Source organism: Condylura cristata, unplaced genomic scaffold (genome assembly GCF_000260355.1).
Source record: "Condylura cristata isolate star-nosed mole 26May11 unplaced genomic scaffold, ConCri1.0 scaffold00023, whole genome shotgun sequence".
Lineage (NCBI taxonomy): Eukaryota > Metazoa > Chordata > Mammalia > Eulipotyphla > Talpidae > Condylura > Condylura cristata.
In genome coordinates, this window is record NW_004567124.1 from 26380080 (window position 1) to 26404188 (window position 24109).

The following is a 24109-nucleotide window of genomic DNA, read 5'->3' on the forward strand; positions in this document are numbered from 1 at the left end:
CAGATTGATGCTGCCTGTTTGATTAAATTGGACCTTAAAGATTCAATTCCTGTCTCTCCTTTATTGGCATTTGGTGGTGACAGGTGGCCCCAACTCTAGTCTTTGGTTACATGACAAGGTTGGCAAAAGGAAGGGTTATTTCAGGTAAAGGCAAATTCCCTAGGGGAATGAGGGTGTATTCCCATGCCATTTTCCTCACTAGTGTTCATTAGGAAATTCCAGAGTGTTCTTCTGTGGGATCTGTGGAAGACTCTAAAGCTGTAACAGGCAATACATCTAAGGTGGGGTCTGACAGGAAGACTATCTTGGGGCTGTTTTTCAACTTTTAACAGAAGCAAGAACAAATCTAGGGAGACAATTGGGAGACCTGTAATCATTCAGGTGAGAGATGATTGTAACTTGGCCATGAATGCGGAGGTGGTAATGGAAACAGCAGAGAGAAGCAGACATATTTAGGCTTTTGGAGGTAGAATCTCATGCTAGACAGGGTGTCTGGGAAAGGAAGGGAGAGTGAGTGCTAAAGGCTGATTCCCAGGTTTTAGTAATTATGCGGACAGTCACTGCTTTTTGTTGGGGAAAGATTGAAAGTTCAGTTTTGAATGTAGTAAATGAAATGGGGAGCAGGGAATACAGCCTTTGTGCACAGAGAAATCTGGATTAAAGATCTTTTTGGGAAGTCAAATTGAATGAGGGTCTAGGGGTTGTCTCAGCACTATCACCTTTACACTTGAGTTTGATCCCTGGCGAGGGAGCTAACCTGTATATGGCATGGCAGACCTCTCCTATCTTGCCTTCTGCTCCCCACAGCAGTGTATTTCCTGTTCCATTTCCTGCGCTGTCTCTGCTATACTCTGTCCTCCCCCTCCTCCCACCTATACCACCTCTGGCCTATACCCCAGTTCTTCTATAAAAAAAGAAAATTTTTTTAAAATGAAGTCACCCAGGGAAACTCAAGGCCAAAGTCAGGGACAGCAGCACTAGAAGATGCAATGAAAAGAAGGTGTCACCCAAGAAAACTGATAAAGAGGTGTCAGATGTTATAAATGTAAATTTTACTTCAATAGAAAAAAAACACAATAGAGGTGTCAGAGAGGTGAGAAGAAAACAAACAAAAAAGGATGGCATTAGGGCCTCCCTGGTGGTGCAAGATGTTAAAGCACAGTACTTGTGAAGCTAAACACAGCCAATGCAGCAAGCGTTCAATCCCCAGCCAAGGAAGTAACCCACATGGCACAGCAGACCTCTCCTGTCTCTCCTCTGATGCCCTCAGCAGAGTACTCCAGCAGATCTTCCTGTTCTGCTCCTCACTCTGTCTCTGGTGAATCCTCTCACCCCCATCCTTCCGACCTATACCCCAATTCTTGTATGCATAAATAAATAAACCTTAAAAAAATATATGGTGTCCTAGAAGCCAGGGAGGAAGAAGTTGTAACTCCTGAAGGAGGTAATGATAAAGTCTTGAAAATAACTGAATGTGTAAGCAAGATGAGAACTAAAAAGGATTCATTTAATTTAGCAATGAAGAAATAGTGGGGTATAACAAGAGGAATTCTGGTGGAGAGGTTTGGGTGGAAGCCATGTTGGAACAGGTTGAGGATGTGAGAGGTAAGGAAGCGAAGATGACAGGTTTGTGAGTGGAGCAGATTAGTGGGCAGATACTGGAAGTGAATTGTGGGAGTCAAGGAAAGATTTTTTTTGGAAGGTTAAAGATACTAGTGGACACATGTGCTGATGGGAAAACAACCAGCTGAGAGTGTAACAGGGGAGTCCCCAGGAAAAGGGGAAGTTCCAGGTTCCCTGCTCCACCTAGGAGGAGGGTGGAGCAGAGCAGAGAAAAAGAAGAGAAGAGAAGGAATCTGAGGAGGAAGGAAGCAAGATGGAGAGCCAGAAGGAGACCTGAGGAAGCCACATGGACCAAAGGGAGACATGTGAAGAAACCATGTTTATTTCTGGGCCCTGACCTGGTTGAAAGCGATGTGGGTGAGAGACCCATGGGGAGGTTGCCTATGGCAGAGCTTATGTTGATTTTGATTTTGCTCTTTTCCTCCCAGACTTGTCTGGCCATTTCTGACCCTTTTCCATGGGTCCCGGCCAGAAGATGCTTTAGTCCTGTGGCAGCTTTCAGGCCTTGCTTTGGGCCAATCCCTTTTGGGTTGACTTTTGCCCACGAGGGGATGGGTCACTTCAGGTGTTTGATTTAAAACTTATATACTTTGTGTTCCATATTGTATACTCACTATATTAAAGTCCCTTTTCATTAAAGTCTTACATGTTTTGTCTTGATGTGGTGGATGGCAGAACTATTTAGAGCAGGCAGGTTTGTGTGTGCCCCTCGCCCTGCCCTGTAACAACAGAGGAAGAAAAGGAACAAACCAGGAGGGAGAGGAAGGGTCAAAGGTGCAAAATCAAGGAGGAAGGAACATCTTTAGACTCTGATTCATGGCCTTCCCTTCCCTGCAAAAAACTGAAGAAAAAAAAAAAGTTCCCTCTCACCCATTATTTCATAATTTTAAATGTTTGTAAAGGACATAATTTCTACTTTTGTATATTGTGCATGCTGGCTCTTTTTGTTAATTTCTATATGCAAGTTCACTAATCTTTTTGTTTCTGTGTTGTCTGAACTGTTAATTTCATCTAGTGATTTTTCATCTCAGACACATTAGTTTTCATTTCTACATGTTCAATTTGATTATCTATCTGTTCTTCCAAGGTTCTTCTTCGCTAATAAATATGGAATACTGCTATAACCATTTTGAGGGCTCTGTCTGCTAATTCTTACATAAGTGTGAATTTGCAGTTGGTGTCTATTGATTTTTCTCCTCATTATGGGTTATATTTTTCTGCTTCTTTGCATGACTAATAATTTTTTCTCATTAGATCCCAGACATCGACATTTTACATTTTTTGGGTGTGGGCTATTTTTGTATTCCTATAAATATTCTCGAGTTTTGTTCTGGAATGTAGTTACATCACTTAGAAACAGGTCTTACTTTTGAGATTAGTTAGATGGGGACAAATAGTGTTTACAGTAAAGATAACAAGTTGCCACTACTGAGTCAAAACCCTTGTAGTACCTCTAAGTACTGTTCCATATACCATGAAGTTTTCCAGCTGTGCAATGTGAACTGGTACCGTTCCAGGCACAGTTGGCTACTGTTCCCTCTAATATTTTTGGGTGGTTCTTCCCTTGGTCTCAAGTAGTTTCCTCACATCTGTACAACGAGCGGAGCTCTGCTGGTTGACAAGGGCCACTGTAATTGGAAACTCCTAAGAGTATTTCTCCAACCCACACTGTCCTCAGGGCTCAAAGCCTGTATTTCCAACTTCCTACTAGCCAACTCCCCTGGAATGTCTCAGAAGAATTTCAAGTTTATCATCTTCAAAACTGAACTCTCAATCTTCTCCCACACAAATACGTACTTCATAATTCTCTCTAACCCCTTTCTTCTCTCTAGTACTTGGTCCCAAATACCACTGGAACAGGCATTGCCATAAAAAGGGGAGGGTTCATGTTCCCTGAACCTCTTAATGAGGAGCAGAAATACAGTTTCTGCACTGGCAAAGTACAGCTGTGACTATGCAGTTGTTTCTTTTCCCTTTCTACCGGCTCATATCTGTGCAAGTGTCTTCTTTCCTTTTCCTAATGAATCTGTCCTTTTGAAAAGAAAAAAAAAAGTGAGCAGCGGGGTGAAGCTGGATAACACTGAAGGCAGGTCAGCTCAGGAAAGACAGGAGGGCCTAGTTCTTTCTTGGCTCTTGACTTGTACCAGGAATCTGGGAGAATAAAACGAGACTTGTGCTGGAGATACTCATTGAGACACTTGAGAGTGACTCAAGTGAAAAACATGAGGGGAGGCTGACAACTGGCAGCTGTTATCTTGATTTGTACTTTGTTTTTTGCACCTTTTTCCCAGAGGGGCACCTTCTTTGGTTCTCTGTCAGAAGGTGCTTAGGGGTGGGAAGGAAGAGCACCAGGGACTTCAGTGATGGTGCACTGGTGAATTGGTGGTGGGAATTTATTTAAGATTTATTTATGCACACAGAATTGGGGTACAGGCTAGAGGTGCAGGGGTGGTGAGAGGATTCACCAGAGACAGTGGGGAGCAGAACAGGCAGATTGACAAAGTACACTGCTGAGGGGAGCAGCGGGTGGGTCTGCCGTGCCATGTGGGTCACCTCCGGGGCCGAGGATTGAGCTTATGCTGAAGTGGCTTTAGCTTCTTAGTGCCGTGCTTTAACCCACTGCTCCACCAGGGAAGGCCCAGTGGTGAGAATTTAAAGGGGAAATTATACATTGTACAAAAAGTGAAGGATGATATAATGAATATATTAAAAAAAAAAAAAAAAAGAAGGTGCCTTAGACTTATGGAGAGCTTTTGGGTCTCAGCAGCCCTGCTTCAGGACAAACTTGAGGGGCTGGTTAACTTCACTTCAGTGTTTTATAGGGAAATTATGATGCTTTCTTCTCTTCTCTCTCTATGCACATTAATAATATTGAAGTTGTTTTACATTAAGTCTCCTTTGTATTCGTGCACATGGATGGCCAGACCCCTTGAGAGTATACAAGTTTGGGGGTTCTGGGGTAGTCCTCATTTTCTCTGCTAACACTATTTCCTTAGCTCAGGGATTCTGTATTGCTCTGCCTCTAGGTTCCCTCCCTGGATAATGTCCTAGAAACTCTCTCAAGCAGTAAACTGGGACAATTGTAGGGTTCACCCCACTTGTTTCTCCCCTCCTGACCCTTGATGTCTAATGACCATTGTCATGCAAATGGTTTTATGCATTCTCCCCCTCCCCCCATTGGGCTGATTATTTCAGGAAGGAACATTAATCTGGGCCTTGCTACTCCATATTGGCTGGAAGGGGAAGGTGTACATATACTTTAAGTATGCTTTTGTTCAAATCATGGAATTGCAAGTTTTAATAACTCCACATTTGGAGTCATCCACCACATATGTATTTTTTCTTTATAAAGATTTATTTATTTATTCATACAGAACTGGGGTACAGCCAGAGATGCGGAGGGTGAGAGGATTCACCAGAGACAGAGTGGGGAGCAGAACAGGCAGATCGACAAAGTACACTGCTGAGGGGAGCAGCGGGCGGGTCAGGAGAGGTCTGCCATGCCATGTGGTCACCTCCGGGGCAGGCGGGGATCGAACTCATGCGGAAGTGGCTTTGACTTCTTAGTGCTGTGCTTTAACCCGCTCCGCCACCAGGGAGGGCCACATATGTATTTTTAAACCAGTCCTTTCTGTCAAACTCATGAGGCAAATCAGACTGACTTTCTCAGAAAAATTTGGATTCTGTTTTTCAATTTCAAACAAATGCAGTTGTCAGGCCTCCTGTATCAACCTCACACTTTTGAACTTTAATTATTAGGTGGGGAAGGTACAGAACTGAGCCTGAGGGCTGCACCCTTTGAAATTTCTCCTAGAAGCTCTGTAGGTATTGTCCCCACAAGGATTTCCTTACACAGTACATTCTCAAGTAGACCTTTTATTTTTTTTTTTTTTATAAAGAAGAGCGCAGGATTTAGAAGGGAGAGGGTCAGCTGGGAAAGGGGAACACAAGCAGATGCAAAACTCCTTCTTAGTCTGATCAATAGGAGGACACATGAAGAAAGCAGCTCTGGAAATTGATTCCCTTCCAACAATCTGTTCTAGCTACAGTCTAGAAAATCTTCATGTCCCTGTGAGAATGCAAGCCTTAGTTGAAAGCCTTTGATGCCAACTGCTTGAAGCCATTGGCACCATTACTTCTTCCATCTTATAATTGAAGGGATGGAGAAAGAGATAGGCAGCAGCAGGGGGAGGTAAGTTGGGGACTTGATGCCTTGGAGGTGAGATTTCTACCTGATACTTGCAGTTTTCTTTAATGAAGAATGACTTTTGTCTCCTGAAAGTGTGGGTGTGAGGAGGTGGAGGGGAACAGATATTTGAGAATGATCCAGAATGAAATAGACATTACAAAGAATGGAAACTAGTAACTAGAATGGAAACTACAATAACTAGACAGGGTCAAGGGGTCAGTTGAGGTTCGGTGGTCATGAACTCAAAACTACTAACCATTTACATGAGTTCTGATGGCAGCACTAAAGTTTTGATGTTTGTGAATTTGATAGAATGCTGGTCTTTTCCCTAGGTTGAGGTAGAAGGTAAATGATCACACAGAAGCCTCATACTAATTATAAATTTATCAAGGCCCTTCCAGTATTCTCAACACTAGATGGCTTGGACAGCCAGACATTTGCATAATGCATAGTGGATTTTTTGTTTGTTTCTTATCTTCCCAGTGAACTGGGTTACAATTTCTTCTCTCTCCTCTTTTTAAAAAAGATTTGTTTAATTATGCATACAAGAACTGGGGTACAGACCAGAGGTGTGAGGGGATGGTCAAAGGATTCACCAGAGACAAAGTGGGGAGCAGACAGGCAGATCTATTTATCATGCTACTGAGGGGAGCAGCAGGAGAGACAGGAGATGCCATGTGGATACCATGTAGATAAGCTCCCTGGCTGGGGATGGAACCCATACTGCAGTGGCTGGTGATTGCTTGATAACACTGTCTTTAACCCCTGCACCACCAGGGAGGCCCACAATTTCTTCTCTTAAGCATAAATACCTCTAGACCTTGAGTTATAGTCATCCCTGTAAGTAAGGGTGAGGGTAGAAAGGGTGAGGAATGTCTTGTTTTCCTATCCCCTAGTAAATGGGATCTTGACACAAAGCATGGGGTGCCAGAGAGCTAGCTGGTCATTGCCCACATGTATTGTCAAATTCTGGGATAAAGCCACCATGAGAAGAGATTAGAAACTCTCCAGACAACAGGTGCTAATTGTTAACCAATGTGTCTGAGAGATTCTGGCACAGTAGAGAAGACGAAGAGTGAGGCCAGTGAAACTGAAAGTAGGTTTATTTCTGCACTCTTGGGCGAGGCTCACTGACCCCAGAGTGAGTTGAGGTTGGAGAAGTCGCCCCTAGGGAGGGGTAAGAGGAGTTTTTATAGGCCTAGGTAGTGGGGAGAAAAAGGTGGATGGAAAATTTTGACAAGGTACTGGAACATATTTTTCTGCCTGGGCTTGCATTAACCGGTGGTGACAAACAACTCATGAGGTTATCACTCCCGAATATCTGCTTCTCTTTGGAGCAAATATTCCTTCCATATGCTGATGTTTGGCTAGTGCCTGACCCTTACCATGTCCTCTTTCCTTATACCTTTTACCTGCCTTCCTGGCCCAGCATGCGCAGGGTAAGAATGGAAGGGGGTAACTGAAGGGGGTAAGGAAGTTTAGCTTATGTATCTCAGGTGAGATGTCTCTCTCAGAATCAGGTCAACTGGGCTATTACCTGAATATCATGGTCTGGGATATGCCATATGCAAGTAAAATCTAATATTCTATCAGTCAAATCTATTTCTGTCTTAATATCATCACCTTATAAGTTCCCAAAGTGCCACAACCACAGGGATTTTTTCCCCTATAGTAGCAAACTATACCAAGTTATATTTTTAAAACATACAGTACACATACCTATAACACTCTGAGGGTGAGTTCTAGGATCTGTAGCACAACTACGAGAAATGACCTGAAGCTCCAAATGAATGTCAAAGTAGTTCTCTAAGTATCTCAGTGGGAAGAAGCCCTTTCTTAAATTTTCCAGAATAAACATGGATGCTATAACTGGGTTTTCCCTGCTTTCAGAGAATGCTTTTAAGGCTCTCCAAGGCCATACACTCATTGTAACCACCCATAATAACAATAAAGTGAATGGTTCTGAGATGCAAAGGAAATTGAAAATGTTTTAATCCCACTCTCCAAAACTGAGTCTACAGAGGTGGGCTGGATTATCCATTGATGTGGACTGGGCCACCCTAGGGATAAAGTGATATTTTAGTTTACCACTGGGTTCTTCTAGTCCTCTGGGCACAGCCAGATATAGAACAGATCCAGTTGGCACCTCGGTTGCTCTGGCTTGCCTGCCTTCCTGTAGAGTTGTGTAGTTCTGGCCTGCAAGAGTAGGAACCAGAAATCCTGGAGTAGGGCTCTTCAGTGCCCAAATCCCTGTTGTTCCCCCACTTGACACCTTTGTACTCAAACATTTCAGGAGTTGTGTTCAGGCAAAGTTTCTGAAACTCCGGTGACTGACACAGTATCTCCCTTTGCAAGACATATGTGGGCACAGAGGTTCTTTTTGGCCCTGTCACCCTCCCATAACAGGGGCAGGAAGGCCTCCATGACTGGCCAAGAAGCAACTGAGATGTTGGGCTCTCTTTTGAATCAAGGACAGACTGTTGCTCACGCTCGGGAAGAAGGGTTCACCTCATCACTCTGACTCATTGTCCCAGATGAGACCAAGCTCTCTTGCCTTGGCTGTGTGACAACAGAGGGACACAATCCATGGTGGGAGAAGCCAGAACCCTGAAGAGCAGCCCGAGGGCAGGGCAGCTGAATTCCACTTGGATAGGGAGAGAGAGAGGTGCCAGCAGACACCTGGGGCCAGGGGGAGGAGGAGAGATCCAATTTATGACCTCCCCTCCCCAGGGTTGGGAGTCACATGGTTTTAAGCAGCAACTTATCCTGTCATGGTCTTCTGTCTCTTTCATAGCTCCTGTGTCTCCTTTAGGTTTTTGCCCATTTTTCATGTGTTAATTTTGTGTGAGAGTTAGTGCTCAACAATATAGGGAAAGAGCAAAACAAAACCCCGTGGTTTGCCTCCAGCTCTGCTGCAGACTGGCTCTGGAAAAGTCCCCTCCCTTTGTGATACTCATCTGCAAAATGTCTCTCATACCACGTTCTGTGGAGATGCCTGGAAGTTGAGAGGTTCAGTGGAGAACCTAAGAGGCTGCAGTAGAAAGAGAACCTGCTTTGTACTCCCCCAGCCAGCACCTACCAAAGGAGGTGCTCTGCTTTAAAATATCTGCTTCATATACTGTGTTCCTACACAAGGATTCTTTGGAGAAAGTTTCCTGAGGCTACAAAGTTTGAAAACTGCTGGCTGATGGTTAAGGTCCCTTCCAGTCTGAGATACTTGCACTTCTGAAATACAGCTCAAGTCATTTCTCCTCCAGGAAGTCCTTCTGGTGACAATGCTGATGACTCTCAACACTGATGGGCATATGGCTCTCAGCACACACTGCATGGTGCCATTGGTGACCCACTGATGCCTGTAGGTATATGTGAGCTGTTTGCCCGGCTAGGAGGTGATTCCTTGAGGGCAGATCTTCCATTTTCTTCTTATGCTTCTGTTTTCTCGTGCCATATGAAGAGGAGATATTCAGTAAACTTAGGATGCTCCAAGGGTCCCCTACTTCCCCATGGGATAAAACCTTCCAGAGACACTCTGCTTGGGGGAGGGGGGCCAGTCTTTGGTCTGCTGAGCACCCCAGAAAAGAACAATTCTTAGGGCAGGACAAGTCCCCATGGCTTGGGGAACAGCTTCAGACTCACTCCTCAAAAGGGCAGGCCTAAACTGACATGAATTGTTGCCTTCACTGAACTCTGCTCAAATACTACCACCTTCAGGGCCTCTCCTGGCAGAGGCTACCCATATCTCATGGCCATGCACCTGAACTTGAACCTGAGAATCAGCCCAGCCAGGTTGCCCAATGGTTGGTATATGTCTCAGCTGGCTCTGGAGGGTAGCACAAAGGAACTCCAGGGTTTGCTCAGAGTACAGCTCTCTCTGGAGCTGGAAGCCTAATGGGAGGAGAGAGGAGACTTTGCTCAGACACCTGAAAGCAGGTTGCAGGAGGGTGTAGAGGTGAAAGCGCAAGACCTCTAGAGGTGACGCCCCCCTCGTCAGGTAGCCAGGAGAGTGGGAGCTGTAGTGGTGGGATGAGATAAAAATCCTGCTCTGTTATATGCAAGCTGTGTGACTTTGGGCAAGTCACTTAACTTTTACTTACTCTCAAGTCCTTTGCCTGTAAACTGGGGGCAAAAGCACCTGGCCAACTTCAGGCTACCCCGTAAGGAAGGTGTGAGATTCTAAGGAGCTAATGTGCATGGAAGGGTCCTATGAACTAAAAGATGCAGGGAGGTAAAAGGTTCTTATTGTTTGTGAATGAGGAGAGCACCAGAGCCTGCTTCTCACAAGGCTCCATCCCACAATTGAGGGATGCTCGGAGGCTGACCATCCCTTCTGCTTCACTCCTAGCAACCATCTGCCTGTCCTTGAGTTCCTGGTCAGATGGGAAAATGTGAGGGGGGCAGAGCAGCTCAGGATGGGGAATCAGGCCCAATTCTGACCCTAAAGAGAAGTGTTCTGATAAGTGCCCCTGAAGGGTGTGAGGCCCAGGAGGCTGCTGAGGTTCCCGGGGGGGGGGGGCTTTTGTGGTTTGTGAGGTATCCTTCAGGGTCCCAAGGGCGGATGCCCTTAGTCCTACTGAACTTCTTGCCACTTGGGTTGGGATGGGGGCTAGTCACCTCCTCTGATGGCCTGGAGCTGCACATCTGGCCTCCCCCTTCCAGAGGTGGGTCCTCATCAGGTCATATGGAGAGTTTGGCAAAGACCCTCCAAAGACCTTCCTCACTGAATCCTGCAGATATAGGGAGTAAGTAGCAGCCTGTATCGAGGTCAGAACATCTGGCAGGGTTTAAAATCCACAGCTGGAGAGTGAGACCCACCATGCTGTTGTGGGGCAACAGGCACTAAGCCTGGCTCTGCACCTGCCGTGTCGCCTATGATGGCCTTCTGTGCTGAGGTCTGGCCCCCCTCAGCTACTGTAGCCTGAAGTGTGGGTGCTGGGCCTGCGCAGCCAAACGTCAGGCAGATCTGGTTGACTGTTGGGCAGCACCACAGGGCTGCCATCCCCTGGCCCCCCACGACCCTTCCAGGATGAGCTGCTCTGGTGGGAGGCGGGCAGTGACGGATCATACACGGTCTCCTTCAGGGCCAGCCACAAGGTGTCCCGCTTCCCATTCAGCTGGCCACGCTCAGGTACAGTTTGCTCAGTTTCATCCAGGTCCTCTGGGGAGGCACCCACGGAATCTGGCACACGGGCACTGGGCTCAGAGGTGCTCAGGCAGGTCTCGTCGGAGACGCTGAGCCCTTCCAGGGTGCTGGCAGAGGAGCAGAGACAATCAGGAGGCACTGTAGCCTTGGGTTTGGGGGAGTTGGCTGGGACTTCTGGTGAGGTCTGTACGGGCTCAGCCTTCTGCCCTTGGGAGTCCTGCCTGGCCTGGGTTTTGGGGCTGGGGCCAGCCTGCTTATAGGGGGAGGAGGTCTGCAGGGCTGGGCACTGGCTGAAGACCGTCTGGTGGTCTAGGAACAGCTCTCTGGGGGAAGACGGGGCCAGGGGGGGCCGGGAGCAGTAGGGGCCATCATGGAGCTGCAGATCTTCAGAGAGTACAGAGGGCCGGTGGGACAGCTTGCTGGTGGCTGTGCTGGTGTCAAAGCTAGGGCTCCGGCGCCGTGCCAGGGGCTGTAGCTCATATTGCTCTGAGCAGGACCCAGGCACCCCTCCTCCTGGCCCTGGTCGTGGGCGGCCTGCCTTCTCCCCACTGGGCTCCCCAGTTCCAGCATCCCACGGGAGATGGGCACAGGGCCAGAGGATCTGCCCACAGTTCTTCTCTGGCCCAAAGAAACAACACAGAGACTGGAAGAAGAAGCTGGCGAAGCCGCAGCTGACACACTTGACCATCATGAGAACGATGCCCAGCTTGCGATAGAGCAGCACCGTGGCAGGCAGCATGAGCACACCGGCCGCAAACAGCGCCGCAGCTGCCACCGCCGTGGCACAGCTGGTTTGGCGCAGCGAGAAGGCCACACGACTCAGGCGGTCGGGGTGTGGGCACAGGTGATAGGAGATGCAGTAGTTGACAGTGAAGTCCACGGAGAGTCCCACTGAGGCAGAGAGAAAGAGCGCCTCGGCAGTGTTGAGCTGCCATTCCAGGAGGACCAGGAGTCCCACGGTGAGCAGCACGGTGCCTGCCACAGCTGCCACGGAGAACAGGCTCAGTGGGACATTCCAAGTGCCCAGGAGCAGTGTGGCAAAGGCCAACGCCAGAGCCAGGCCCAGAACCACAGCAGGTTCCACGCTCAGGCTGTGCTGCAGACTATACAGCTCTAGTTTGCTGGTGAGCCAACCTCTGCGGAGGCCCAGAGGTGCCCCAGCCAGCTCTGCTGACAGCCAGTGGTTGACCTCAGTGTAGAACTGGTGGGCCTGGCTGTAGTCGGGACTGTATAGGAAGTTGGTCTGGAATTGTAGGACCAGGGCCACCAGATTACCCTGGGTATTGAAGCGGAGTCCCATGTCACGTGTGCTGTCTGGGCCTAGCTCCAGTGTCATCATCTTGAGGCAATGCAGGAAGAGCTGCGGTGCCCAGGGGAAGTCCGAGTGGCCACAGCAAAGGCCTGGTCCTAGGCGGGCACAGCCTGTGCTCTCCATCCAGTGCTGAAGGGCCTCCACAAAACACAGCGTGGGCCAACCCTCTGGCTGGACACCAAAGAAGCTCTGATTACGGGCTCCGTGGCAGAGGGCCAGCAGCCAGCTCTGCGCCTCGGGGCTGCTGGCTGAGAAGGCAGGGTCACTCACTAGGGAGGTGTTGCTGCGAGGATCCAGGGGATCACCAGTGTCCACGGGCAGGATGCCCCACACCAAGACCACAGGCATATGGCTGCCCTCGCCCTGAGGCAGACGCTCGAACAGGAACTGCTGGCGGTACTCTGCATCGAAGCGCTCGAAGGGGTGGCTAGGCCTGAAGACCTGGCCACTGGGCGGTGGCAGCGTGGGCAGTCGGAGGCGGGGGCTGACGCCAGCGATGTAAGCGCCCCCTGCCGCCAGTGCCGCGAACCAGCAGATCCAGATGTAGCGGAACTTGATGACGCCGCAGGGCAGCAGGCGCTGGAACAGCAGGCGCGAGGTGCTGGCCGCCGCCCTCCGGAGGCTGCGGAGCCGCCGGTGCAGTGCCAGCGCCAGCCTCCGGGGCGCGCTGCCTCCCCACGCGCCCTGAACCCCGGGCGCACAGCCGCGCGCCAGGTAGCGCTCGTGGAGCACAGCGGACGAGGGCAGCCAGGCCAGCGTGAGCGCCAGGTGCGCCAGCACAGCCGTGCCCATGTAGAGGGCGAAGCAGCGCACGGCCGGCAGGCGGCTCAGGTAGCTGGCGTAGAAAGCCGCACCCGTGGTGAGGCCAGAGACCAGCAGCAGGTAACCAAAGTGGTGCATGGTGCGCCCCACACGTTGCTCCAGCCCCCCGGAGGGTAGCTGGCTCTTGCTGAGGCGCCACAGATCGAAAAAGATGAGGGTGTGGTTGGCACAGACGCTGCTGAGCAGGACAAGGGCTGCCAGATTGACGAAGGGGAAATAGGCCATGCGGAAAGCCACGTGGTAAAGAAAGAAGGCAACCAGCAGGGAGCCCAGCACCCCCAGCAGCACCATGAGCGTGAGGAAGAGTGATCGCAAGTAGAGGGCCATGCTGAGGAAGATGGCAGCCAGGGCCAGCAAGGGGTAGACCGTGTCCTGGGCGAGGTAGTGCTTCAGGAGCTCCTGCTTGAGGCCCAGGTCCATGCCGGTGATGGATGTGTAGTTGTCAGACAGCTCCCACGGGGCCGCTAAGCGGTCTAGGTAGATGCCCATCATGGAGGCACCCTTTGGAGTGGGCAGGAAGAGCAGGCTGTACTTGAGGGAGGGTACCTGGTAGTCAGCAGTCTGGGGACTCAGAAAGTCCCGGTCAAGCAGAAAGTGAAGGAGTTGGTAGATGGCACTACTCCGAGAGCACTTGATGGGGACCTGGGCACAGCTTGGAGGCTTGTCTGGCCCAGGTCCTAGACAAGAGGGCACCAGGGCACCACGGTGGTAGTAGAGGGCACAGGCCCGAAGCAGGGCCAGCGTGCGAGCTGCATCTGCTTGGGTGGTATCCAGGCAGGAGGAGCGGTTGGAGAGCACAGCCACGTAGTTGCCCAGGGACCAGCTGGGACAGCACTCGTTGGCTGCTGTACGTTGGCACAGAGCCCCAAAGCGGGCATGGGAGCGGATCTGTGGGGTACACACAGCAGGATAGAGCTCAGGGGCAACCCAGGGGCTCAGGTTGCCCCAGATGTCTGAGATCCTCTCACCCTCCGTCATGTTGCAGGGTAGATGGAGAGAGATATTTTGACAGTTCAGCAGAACCGGTTTGTCTCAGAGCTGCCTTTGGCTCCTGGCTCAGATGCCAGCAGCTACACCTTGACTCCATCAAAGAGGAGCCTCAGGGACGCTGCCCAAGGCCTCAGCCCGAGAAGTCGTGACTTAAGGGTCCTAGAGCACACCCCAGTCTGCTCTGTCTCAACCTGGAATGGGGGTAGAGGTGGCAGCCACAAGGGTCCAGGGAACTTGTAGGAAAAGTGGAAGCCAGGTTTGGGGTCACTGCCAAACCCTAGCCTCCCACTTCTGCTCACTGGGCTGCTTAAACCCTCCCAGGAACTGGGCTGTTTCATGCCTCCTTTTCTCCCACACTGCTGTTGACGCTACCACAGCTGACCCAGGTCTTAGGTCCACAGCTGTAGTGGCACAGAGGGCCCCGAATGGGAACCAGAGGCTCTGTTCTGCCACCACATGGCTGTATGGGATTGGACTTGAGGTTATGGTGACGATGGTAACATTTACTGAGGAATGACTCTTACCAGTCATCGTGCTCTATTTTTTACAAACTCTATCTTGTTTGTCATGACATCCCTATAAGGAAAGTATCAGCATTATCCCCATTTTATATATACAGAGGCTAAGGCACTGAGAGGTTGAGCAAGGTGCCTGAAGTCACACAGCTAGGGAGCATTAGGCATCTGACTCCAGAGCGCATATTCTTAACTGGTGTCTTTGAGACTTGGAACACCCTTTTGTGAAGTGAGCAGCTGGGACTGCTTAGTGGCATTCACAGTGCTTTTAGCAACAAACCTGTCTTTCTATACGATTCTTTAGTAAGCATAAGTAGTTTGGCTTGATGGGGCTTGAGGGCCTTGGACATGAGCCTCCTCAATATAGCTTTTGGGGTTCCATTTCAGGGCCTTTTGAAAATCCTTGGGCTTTCTTCCAGTACCTATGTCTTGGCTGACCGACCAACAGTTGACTCTTCTTTCCCCACCTCGTTGAGGGCTTCTTACTAGGTCAGAACCATTCAGTCCCAGTTGTCCCTGCCTCCCCCCAAACTGTGACACCCACCAGCCAGCTCACCTGGTCCTGTTCCATGCGACACATGGAGTGGATGGCGTGTAGGTTCCACAGGCTGCCGGCTGAGGTGGACATGAACACCAGCTGTGCATAGCTCTTCTCTGCAACACACCCCAGAGCTCAGCCCTTTGGCCCTGGGTTTTGGGCTCACCAAAGGGAAGATGCTAACCCAGGGCCACGGTTCAGCCTTTTCAGAGCCTGAAATCTGTGCTTGGCTGCCTGACCCTGGGCCGGCATCCCTCCCCTGTGCTCCCACCCCACTGGTCAATCCTGACTGGAGCACCCACTACCAGCACCATCATCCTAGCTGTAAACCACCTTCTCTGGCTTCAGTGTAACCACCTTTTCTTTCTGTCTGTCCAAACTTGTTCACTTGTGCTAGGCATGGGTCAAGAACTGGCTGGGCTTCCGCTTACCGGGGGGGCCGCAGAAGAAGTTCTCCTGCCCTCTGTCTTCCAGGGGCTCCACCATCCTCCGAGGCCGGATCACACCCTCTTGCCCACTGCTCCAGGGTTCAGGACTCAGAGTGGTGTGGGGGTTTGAGCTGAGGTAGAGAGAAGAGGTATGCCAGGCACCTTCAAGGGGTGGAGGACTAAGAGGTCAGATACAATGTTCCTTGAGAACCACAGCAAGCCCCTCTGATCTCAGGTCATCTCATGTTTCTGCCTGAAGACTTCATTCTTCCCCCCTTTTCCCCTTCAGTGGGAAAGATGGGAACCCATTACCTGTTCAGATCGAGATCTGGGGAAAGGGACAGCAGCTTTCTGGGGCCTGTGAGGGCCTGCATTGCTCTCCAGACCACTAACTTGCGCCCAATGTCCGTGTCCCGAGGCTCAAAACCCTGCAGGGAGGAGGACAGAGAAGAGCAGACAGACAGGAAAAGTTCCCACCTGGCTCTTCTCACCTTTGCTTCTTTGGGTTCCTGGAGAAGGAGGGCCAGCCCACCTGTCAAGTTTGTTGGATGAGGATATCACCTCTACCTCATTCCCCTGACTATCTCTGGAGACTGAGAGCCCACCATTGCCAGCCCACCCCCACTTGGTCCACTCCAAATTTCTTCCCCAGACTGAGCTCATTTGCCCAGCCTGGGGTTCCCTTCTCTACCCTTGCTCCTCACCAGCAAGGGCTTGGAAAAGTCAGGCAGCTGACTCCCCAAGAGTCCAGCCAGGGTGCAGAGGAGGATGACAGCCAGGCACAGGAGTAGCATGGCCACTGGCCACTCAGCAATCAGCTGGGAATAGCTGGAAAAGAGGAAGAAAACCTGCCTGATTTGGTGTTGGGGTGTGATAGGGGGTGGGTGAGCTTAGGACTCACCATAGAAGTGGTGGAACTAAACTGGGCACCAGACTGGTCACCCTTGGGGTTCCAGAGAAGGCCCAGTCTCACCTTTTTGGCATCCGGAAGGCCCGTTCCTGTCTGGGGAAGAAAAGAGACATATGTTTCTTAAAGTCCTCTTAGAGATGGAGGAAGATAGAAGAAGGTGGTATGAATTCTTTCAGGCTTTCCAGCTCCTAAGCTCCACCCTTGCTTCCTTCTCCATTTGGACTGCCTCTTTCATCAGAGGCAGAGAACATCTGGCTGCTTTCTAATGAAAGACTCCAGAGCCCTGGATGGCAGCCCCACTTTCAGCTCTGTCCACCTCCCAGTGGCTGCTGGCAGGCTGCTCCTTACCTGACGCTGACCACATGGTGTTGCACAGATGGTGGTTTCCAGGTCCCATCACGCTGTGAGGGGGCAGGGGAAGGGCTGAGGCTCGAACCATGGGAACACAGAGCTGCCCGGTCCCCAAGCCCTGGGAGGGAACTGCCTCCCCGGTATTCTTGTGGTGCCCGGGGATAGGTGAAGTTGGTAGGGGCTAGGGGGCTGGAAGGACCCACAGGCTGGAGGGTTGAAGTTGTTGTTGGGGGTCCCAAAGAACTGGAAGGGTCCTCAAGGGGGCAGCTGTGGAGGGAGCAGCTTTTTTCTGGGCTGGCCTCAGGTGCCACGGCCTTGCTTTGGGACCTGGAAAGAGAGCAGGCAGGGAGATGGGGGTGAGGGGTGGTGGTGGAGCACCCATGCCCTAGCATTGTTCAGGAGGCAGAGACAGGGAGAAGGGAGCTCAGGTTGCTCTACTTTCAGTACTGGGGGAGAGGCGAGTTGAGTGGGGACTCAGGAGGCTACTACATCCCTAACCTACTTCTTGGGGTCCACTGTCTCTGTCACTTAACTGTCCATACAACCAGATGTGCTTTTGCATATATGATCTTATTTACTCCTTAATAGTAAGCACTTTCCTTATTTTACAGATATGAAAACTGAGGTTTGGTGAGATGTGAATGCACTCAGAGTAGGAGGGCAATATGCTCTGAGAGCAGAAACCACAGGAGTGTGAATGTGACCTAGTGCAGAGGAGGGCCCAGCTTTGACAGGTTGGGAGTTGACACAAGCTATGCAACTTCTATCAACCGACAAATTCCGGATGGAAGGGAAATGCTCTGAAAAATCAGAATTTCTATTGCTAACTTATGTCACGACCTCCCTTTTTTGTATACTCATAATATCAAAAATATTCTGAGCAACCATCAGTTTGCAACTGGATTGCCTTGGCTTCATAAATTGGCTACTTGGCCGGGGCAAAGTATGAGCCACCCCAGGGCAGGAAATTCCTCCATGTCTGGAGACAAAAGGCAAATTCCAGGAGAGATAAGACCCTCCAGAGCATCAAGACTCATGGGACCCTTCCTTGGTCTTTTAGAACAAAAAGCAAACCTCTGATAAAACTCCCAGGGCGTAAGGACCCATGGGAAATTTCCTAACACTATTGACACAGGTTTTGCTGAATGCATAACTATGTGATTTCCTCTTAAATTGCCCTTTTCTTAAACAATCTCTAACTACTATCTGCTAGTCTTAATTAACCTTTCCCTAAAACAAGCACTAGCTACTCTCTGCTAGCCTTAAGTTAGCCATTAGCTTTTCTTTAGACTATCACCGATGACTCTGCTAACACAATTTATTCCTTCCCTAGGGCCCCTAAATCCTTTGCTAACAGCTCATCCTTGCCCAGACCCCTTATCCTTTGAAGTCATAGTTAAACATCCATAAAGTGTCAGGAAGAGGATGCATTGTTCCCCTCTTCCTTTAGAACTTTTATGCTGATTTCTTATTAACTTACCTGCTGCATTATTGTAACTAACTCTTGCTAACCAGCATAAATAAAGACCTGCTAAAAAGAGGAGGAGGAAGACTTACACCCAACTCCAATTCCCGGGTCTTCTTGTGCCTGCTCCCCTTCCCCCTTTCTAGGAATCTCCGCTTGCTGATGCTCCCACCTTAAGACCCTGCCTGTTGGGGCTGCTCCCCAACAGGGAGTGGACATGAAAAGTTTAGCAGAAGCAGTTGCTGCCCTTCCACTAGCCTTGGACCATAAGACAGGTTTGCTTAGCACATGTGTGCACAGTTGGGAAGGGGAGTCGGGACCCCCAAGGAACTTGCCAAGGGAGAGTCAGCAGTAGAGTCCTCTTTCAAAGCAGCTCATGAGGTTGCCTGTTTCCTGCCACCCCCCCACCCCCACCCCCAGTTCCTCTACTTGGTCTCTGCAAGGACCCAGCATCATTGTTTGGAGTAGTTGGGAGGGGGAGTCTCACCCAGTGGCAGGATTGCCAGACCTAAGAGCCTGAGAGGGTTCCCACAGGGGTTCTGGGCAGGGCAGCCTTGGCAGAGTCTATCTCCTTTCTCCCATCTGCCTGGCTGGTCTGGCCTGCTGGAGCTGGAATAGCTGCCATGGTAGAGCCAGGCTTATGCTAAGCCAACCCTGGCTGCTGCATTGCTGAAGGGGCTGTGGGCCAGAGTCCCTGCTAGGGTGGCAAGTGTACTTGCCCATGGAGACTGGGTTCTGTCCAGAGACCGAGTAGAGGAACTGGAAAAAATAAGGCAAGCTCTTTCTCTTCCTCCCATAAGGCTGTCTAGATGGCACAGCAATCGGGAAAATGCCCCTCATGAGAGTAAAATGGAGGATAGTGGAGGTGGGCTCCAGGCTCCAACATCCTTTAGCTCTGGGGGCTTGGGAAAGTCACAGTTGTTGGTGTGCTGGCATCCTAGTCTGTTGAATGAGGGTGTGATGATAATGCCCTATACCCCTGCAGCTTTGATGTGACATTGAGGAGCGCCAGTGGTACAATCGGTTAGTGCGTGGTACTTGTACAGCAGTACATGATATGACATTGAACTGATGTGACATATGTGAGGTGCCTGGCTTGAATCCTGGTGTGTGGAAGACACATTTGCTTTCTTGTTCCTGCCCATACTCAGTGCTACAGGGAGTAGGTAATTTAAGAGGCAAATTTATACTTACAATTTGACCTCAATCATTAGGCAACTCAGGTAATACATTTCCATTTTAGAACTTCTCACACCTTGAGAATCTCACCACATATGTAAGTATATTTTCCTCTTATTGAAAAGCTGCAGCAGAATTTAATCTCATGATTTAAATCAATGATGCTTATTTTCTTATCCCATTCTTAGAAAAATAAAAAATTGATCAAAGTTGTTTTAAACCAAGGCTTTAGTGAACACAGAGTTAAGAAGGTTTTAGTGAACACAAAGTTAATAACATAAGCAACCAGTGTCCTGGCAGATAAAAGATCTTATGGCTCAGTGGGGGTGAAGGGTGGGCTGGGGGGAGGGAAGTGAATGGGACTATGGTGATGGCACATGGGTGACTTGGTGATGGAAAACCCACGGGGATTACAATTGAGACCAAAAAAAATGTACAAAATGATGTAAAAATAAACCATTATATTATAAAAAACAAAACAAAAAATCTTATGGCCTTATCACCTGACCACAGGGAAGCTAGATAATGGTCTAAGTTTATGCATGTAAGTGTGAATATCTTCTTTAATATTTTTATTCTGCAGGTATTTGCGGCCATTTGCTGAGCACTGTATTGTATTGGTCTGGGTTGGGTCCTGAAGGTATGAAGATGATCCATTAGTCTTGATTACCTTCTTTAGAACAGGACTTGCCTTTGAGATTGAGGCAGCTGGGTTACCTATTCCAGCTACCCATGGCCTGAGAGCACTCATAAACGCTGACTTGTCCTAAGAGTCAGACTTCCACTTGGAGGGAGTGTCAGTTTCTTTTTCACTAAGGGAAGCCAAACTTGGGAAAAGGTATGTTGCTGAAGGAGACAGGGCACACGCTCCCTTAACTAGTCTGCTAAATCTCGTAAGTGCACCTTTCTTAAATGGCTCTGGTGCAAGCGGAATTCCAGTCTCCAGACCCCAGTGGAGTCTCCCTGGTCCCAGGGTCTTCCTTGTGACCCCTTTGATCCCTGGCCTGGAACCTAGGATCAGCTGTTTCTAAACCTCACTGTGCCCATCCTTGTCAATGTGGCAGGATTTGAAACTCTCTTCATTCCTATAGCTGTAGGATAAGATGTTGGTTTCAACCTTCCCTGATTCCTCAGGAGACCTTATAATATGATGTAAGCACCCTGGGCCTTGCCTCAGGAGATTTCCATTCTCACCCTCTCAGTTCCATGGCTCTGACTGGGATGAACAACTTCCTGGACTGCCTGCCTTTGTCCACTGACCAAGTGGCTGGGGCAGGCAGGCAGGGGCAGGGGTAGCAGTGGGGAATGAAGAGAATAGAAATTGGTGACACAGACCTCACTGTGGCCAAAGTCATAGCAGTGAACGCCTGGCTGACATGCAGGCCCCATTTGAGTGTCCAAAAGGGGCAAATGTACTTGGGCATTTAATTATGACCCTGGGCTCACAAGTACATAACCGTGTGTGATCTCACACAGTGGCCAGGACAGATGGGGGGAGCAGCTCATGCACCTAGAAAAGTAAAAAGGTAATTTTAAAAACACAGAAAGTGAATCATTTCAAATTCCTCTATAATCCAAGCATTAGTAAAAAGGCTCTGTCGAGGTATATACCAGTGCTGTCTTACTCTTTGTGTATCTCTTTTCAGTGTTCTGAATTAAATGGAGACCCTTTGTCTGATCAGGGTCTCTGGAGAAATGCAGAGAGGGTCCAGAAATCTCGGGAATTGCTGGAAGAGAGCAAGTGGCTTCTGTGCCCAAGACTGACCCTCATATGCAAAGGAAGTGACCCTTGGCAAAATATCCAAAGCAGCAAATAACTCTCCAATTCCTTCTAAGGTAGTTAGAAGGTAGTTCCTTCTAGCCCCAGACCCCTATCTGTCCCATCACTCTTCCTGCCCTGTCCATCCTAATTCTCTGGTGATGCCATAGTCCTAGCCAGTCCCCTGGCACTTGGAACACTTCCATCTTCTATTTCATCTCCCTTGAAAAAAAAAAATCTATGCCTTTTAATCTGAAAGGCGCTAAATCTATCCAGACTATGTGTTAGCCATAGATAGAAGAAAATATTCTCTCTACTTATGGGGCTTTCTCTTCACTCTAAGGTAGAATGTCTATTTTAGTTTGGGCAGCCTGGAACAATGTGTCCAACTTTGCCTTTTCCACCCTCCACCCAATGCTTCTTATTTCAGTTCAGTTAGGAGAGAAAGGCAGTGTCATGTAAGGGGAGGGAAAACGGGGGTGGCATATAAGGCAGGACACAGAAATTACGCCATATTGCTACCTGGTCGGGCTATTCCCTCTTAACTATGGTGGAGGAAGGGAGAAGAGAGGAAGAGCCCTGGACCCTCAGCAGGAAGGTGTCCTCCTGTCCCACCGGTCTGTGGTTCCATCTCGGACTACAGTGACAGCCACTTAGCCTCAGAACCTGCCCACCCCAGCGCCTCCAGCGAGTGCAGGTAGTTGCCACTGGCCGGACTCAGCCCTCAAGTGCGCAGCCAACCATGGGAGACAGGCTGGAGACTGACAGTGACGGACAAAGACAGCCCCTGGCGTGGGGACCCAGTGCCTGTTCTCCCAGGACACACACCTTGGAGAGTCTTCTGTCCACGACACACACGCTCCCTCCAGCACACTGACACGCTGAAACCCGGACGGAGGTTGCTGGGCTTGGGGCTTACTGAGAAGACGCAGGGGCAGGGCCTAGAGGGAGGGGCTCAGGAGACCGGTGCTTTGGGGGAGGGGTGGGAACCCGGGACCTTAGGGTTAAGGTGGAAATAGTGGGTGGGGCAGATTTCTGGGGCAGTGAGGGTGTGTGTGTGTGAGGAGGGGCCGGGGGGTTCACGGTAGGGGGTATCTGGAAGAAAGAAAATTGATTCGGCAGAGTGAGGGCGTGGCCAGTGGAGCTGCGAGCGTGGAGGCTCAGGAAGGGACTCTGGGAGGGGCTGGGGAATGAATGGGAAGACATATGGCGGCTACTGGGGATACCTGGGGCGGGGGTGTTGGGGAGCTCTAGAAGCTGGGTTTGAGTAGCGTTGTTCCCTACCTGTCCGGGGAGTTGCCGTCTGGGGCCGAGGGCTCCCCCTCGGGCTGTTGCTCCCCTTCCGGAGCCCGGCAGGGAGCCGGACCACTGCTGCCGCCGCTGCAGCTACCGCCGTCCATGCCCGTGGGCGGCGCCGCTGTCCGGGCGCTGGTGCTGAAGCGGCGGTGGCGGCAGCGGCTGCAGACTCCTGCGCATGCGTTAGTGCCAGGCGGGCCGTCGTTAGGCGGGGCAGGCGAGGATCCCACCAATGGGCGCGGCTCCGATGGGCGGAGACAGAGGCTTCCCGCGGTGCCGCTGCCCAGGCTTGGAAATTCGTGGTGTTTCAAGACCCCTTGGGATGGTGGCGTGGGTCCCCTTACCCGGATCTGACAGCTTCTTTAGGAGTCGGGCAATCTGACTGTAGATCGCACACTGGCCTTTCCCGGGAGTCGTTGCTGTTCTCGTAAGGAACCAGGAAGCGTGACCCAAAGCATCGTGCAGAGAGCCTCAAAACTTGAGGCTCTTCCAGCCAGACTCCGAGCAGCTCCACGTCCGTATTCACTGTTGGGGACGCCAAAAGTGTCGAGGGTTCGGTCACTTTAGCTCCACATTTCTCTTGGTTCTGCTCAGCGCCCCCTTCTGCCCATTGGAGCTAAGCACCTGCTCAAATTGGGTCTTATTCAGATTCATCTGGACCTGGGTCTGTGCTTCTCAGACGTGAAGCCCTGATTCGGTTACTCAAGTGTGAGGTGTGGGAGAGAGGCGGGGGAGAAGTGACCCCAGGTTCCTTATAGTCACTCCACATCAGCTAGGGAGGAACCCAAACCACTCCATGGCACTTGCTATCTCCCCCATATGGGAATGACAGTGAGGGAGAGGAAGTGGATAGGCCTGACTAGAGGTCTGTGGTAGAACTAGAATGAATATGGGCAGTGCGAGAAACTAGGCAGTTGGTGGGCTCCAAGCATGGAATCTGAATGTGCAGAAAGGGTTCAGCAGTAAGCAGACTGGGTTTATGTGCAGGGAGGTGCTGAAAAAAATGGGACTGGGGAAGAGAGTCAGGACCCAGGAGCATTTAGAGTACAGGTATCTCTAAAAGGTGTGCACATGTTACTCTGTGCAAGACATAGGGCAGTAGAGGTTGGGGATGAGAGAATCTAGAGGTGTAGAAGTGATGGACCTTAGCTCAGTAGTTTATGGTGTGGTTGGAGAGATAAAAGGCCAGCCTATAAAATGGTACCTACTGGCCAGGTTGTGATGAGGCTGATGTAGTAGTTGATATAAGTTGAGGAGAGGGCAGTGTGCAAAGAGACAGGCTCTCTGTCTTCCAGTGGGCCTTAAGGAAGGCTTCAGGGAGATGGTAGAGTTTCAGTTTCTGGAAGGAAGGTACTCCTGACCTGGGGGTGATGCTAGAGGCTATGCAAAGTTTGAGGAAACTGGAAAATTTTATGTATTTTCAGGGAATGATGAGAAAGACACCTGGACAGCAGGGATCTAAGATGAGACAGAATGAGGCATACAAAATAGAACCTTGAAGGCCCACAGGGGAGTACATGACGGGGAGGAGATGATAAAGCCACAGTTGCAACACTGATGGCAGGGAGCACAAATGTAAAGGAGAGGAGGGA

At 50.2% G+C, this 24109-nt stretch overlaps 1 protein-coding gene across 1 annotated transcript; it reads right to left on the bottom strand.

Annotated features, from left to right (window-relative positions):
• Window positions 1–6423: 6423 nt before the first annotated feature.
• Window positions 6424–22677, bottom strand: DISP2 (dispatched homolog 2 (Drosophila)). The gene is made up of 8 exons (XM_004687919.2): window positions 22506–22677; window positions 16816–17145; window positions 16531–16560; window positions 16262–16385; window positions 15870–15985; window positions 15561–15688; window positions 15148–15245; window positions 6424–13974 (listed from the first exon to the last, which is right to left on the bottom strand). The coding sequence occupies exons 1-8, from the start codon at window positions 22619–22621 to the stop codon at window positions 10714–10716; spliced, it is 4203 nt and encodes a 1400-aa protein (XP_004687976.1). The 5' UTR covers window positions 22622–22677; the 3' UTR covers window positions 6424–10713.
• Between the last annotated feature and the right edge of the window lie 1432 nt (window positions 22678–24109).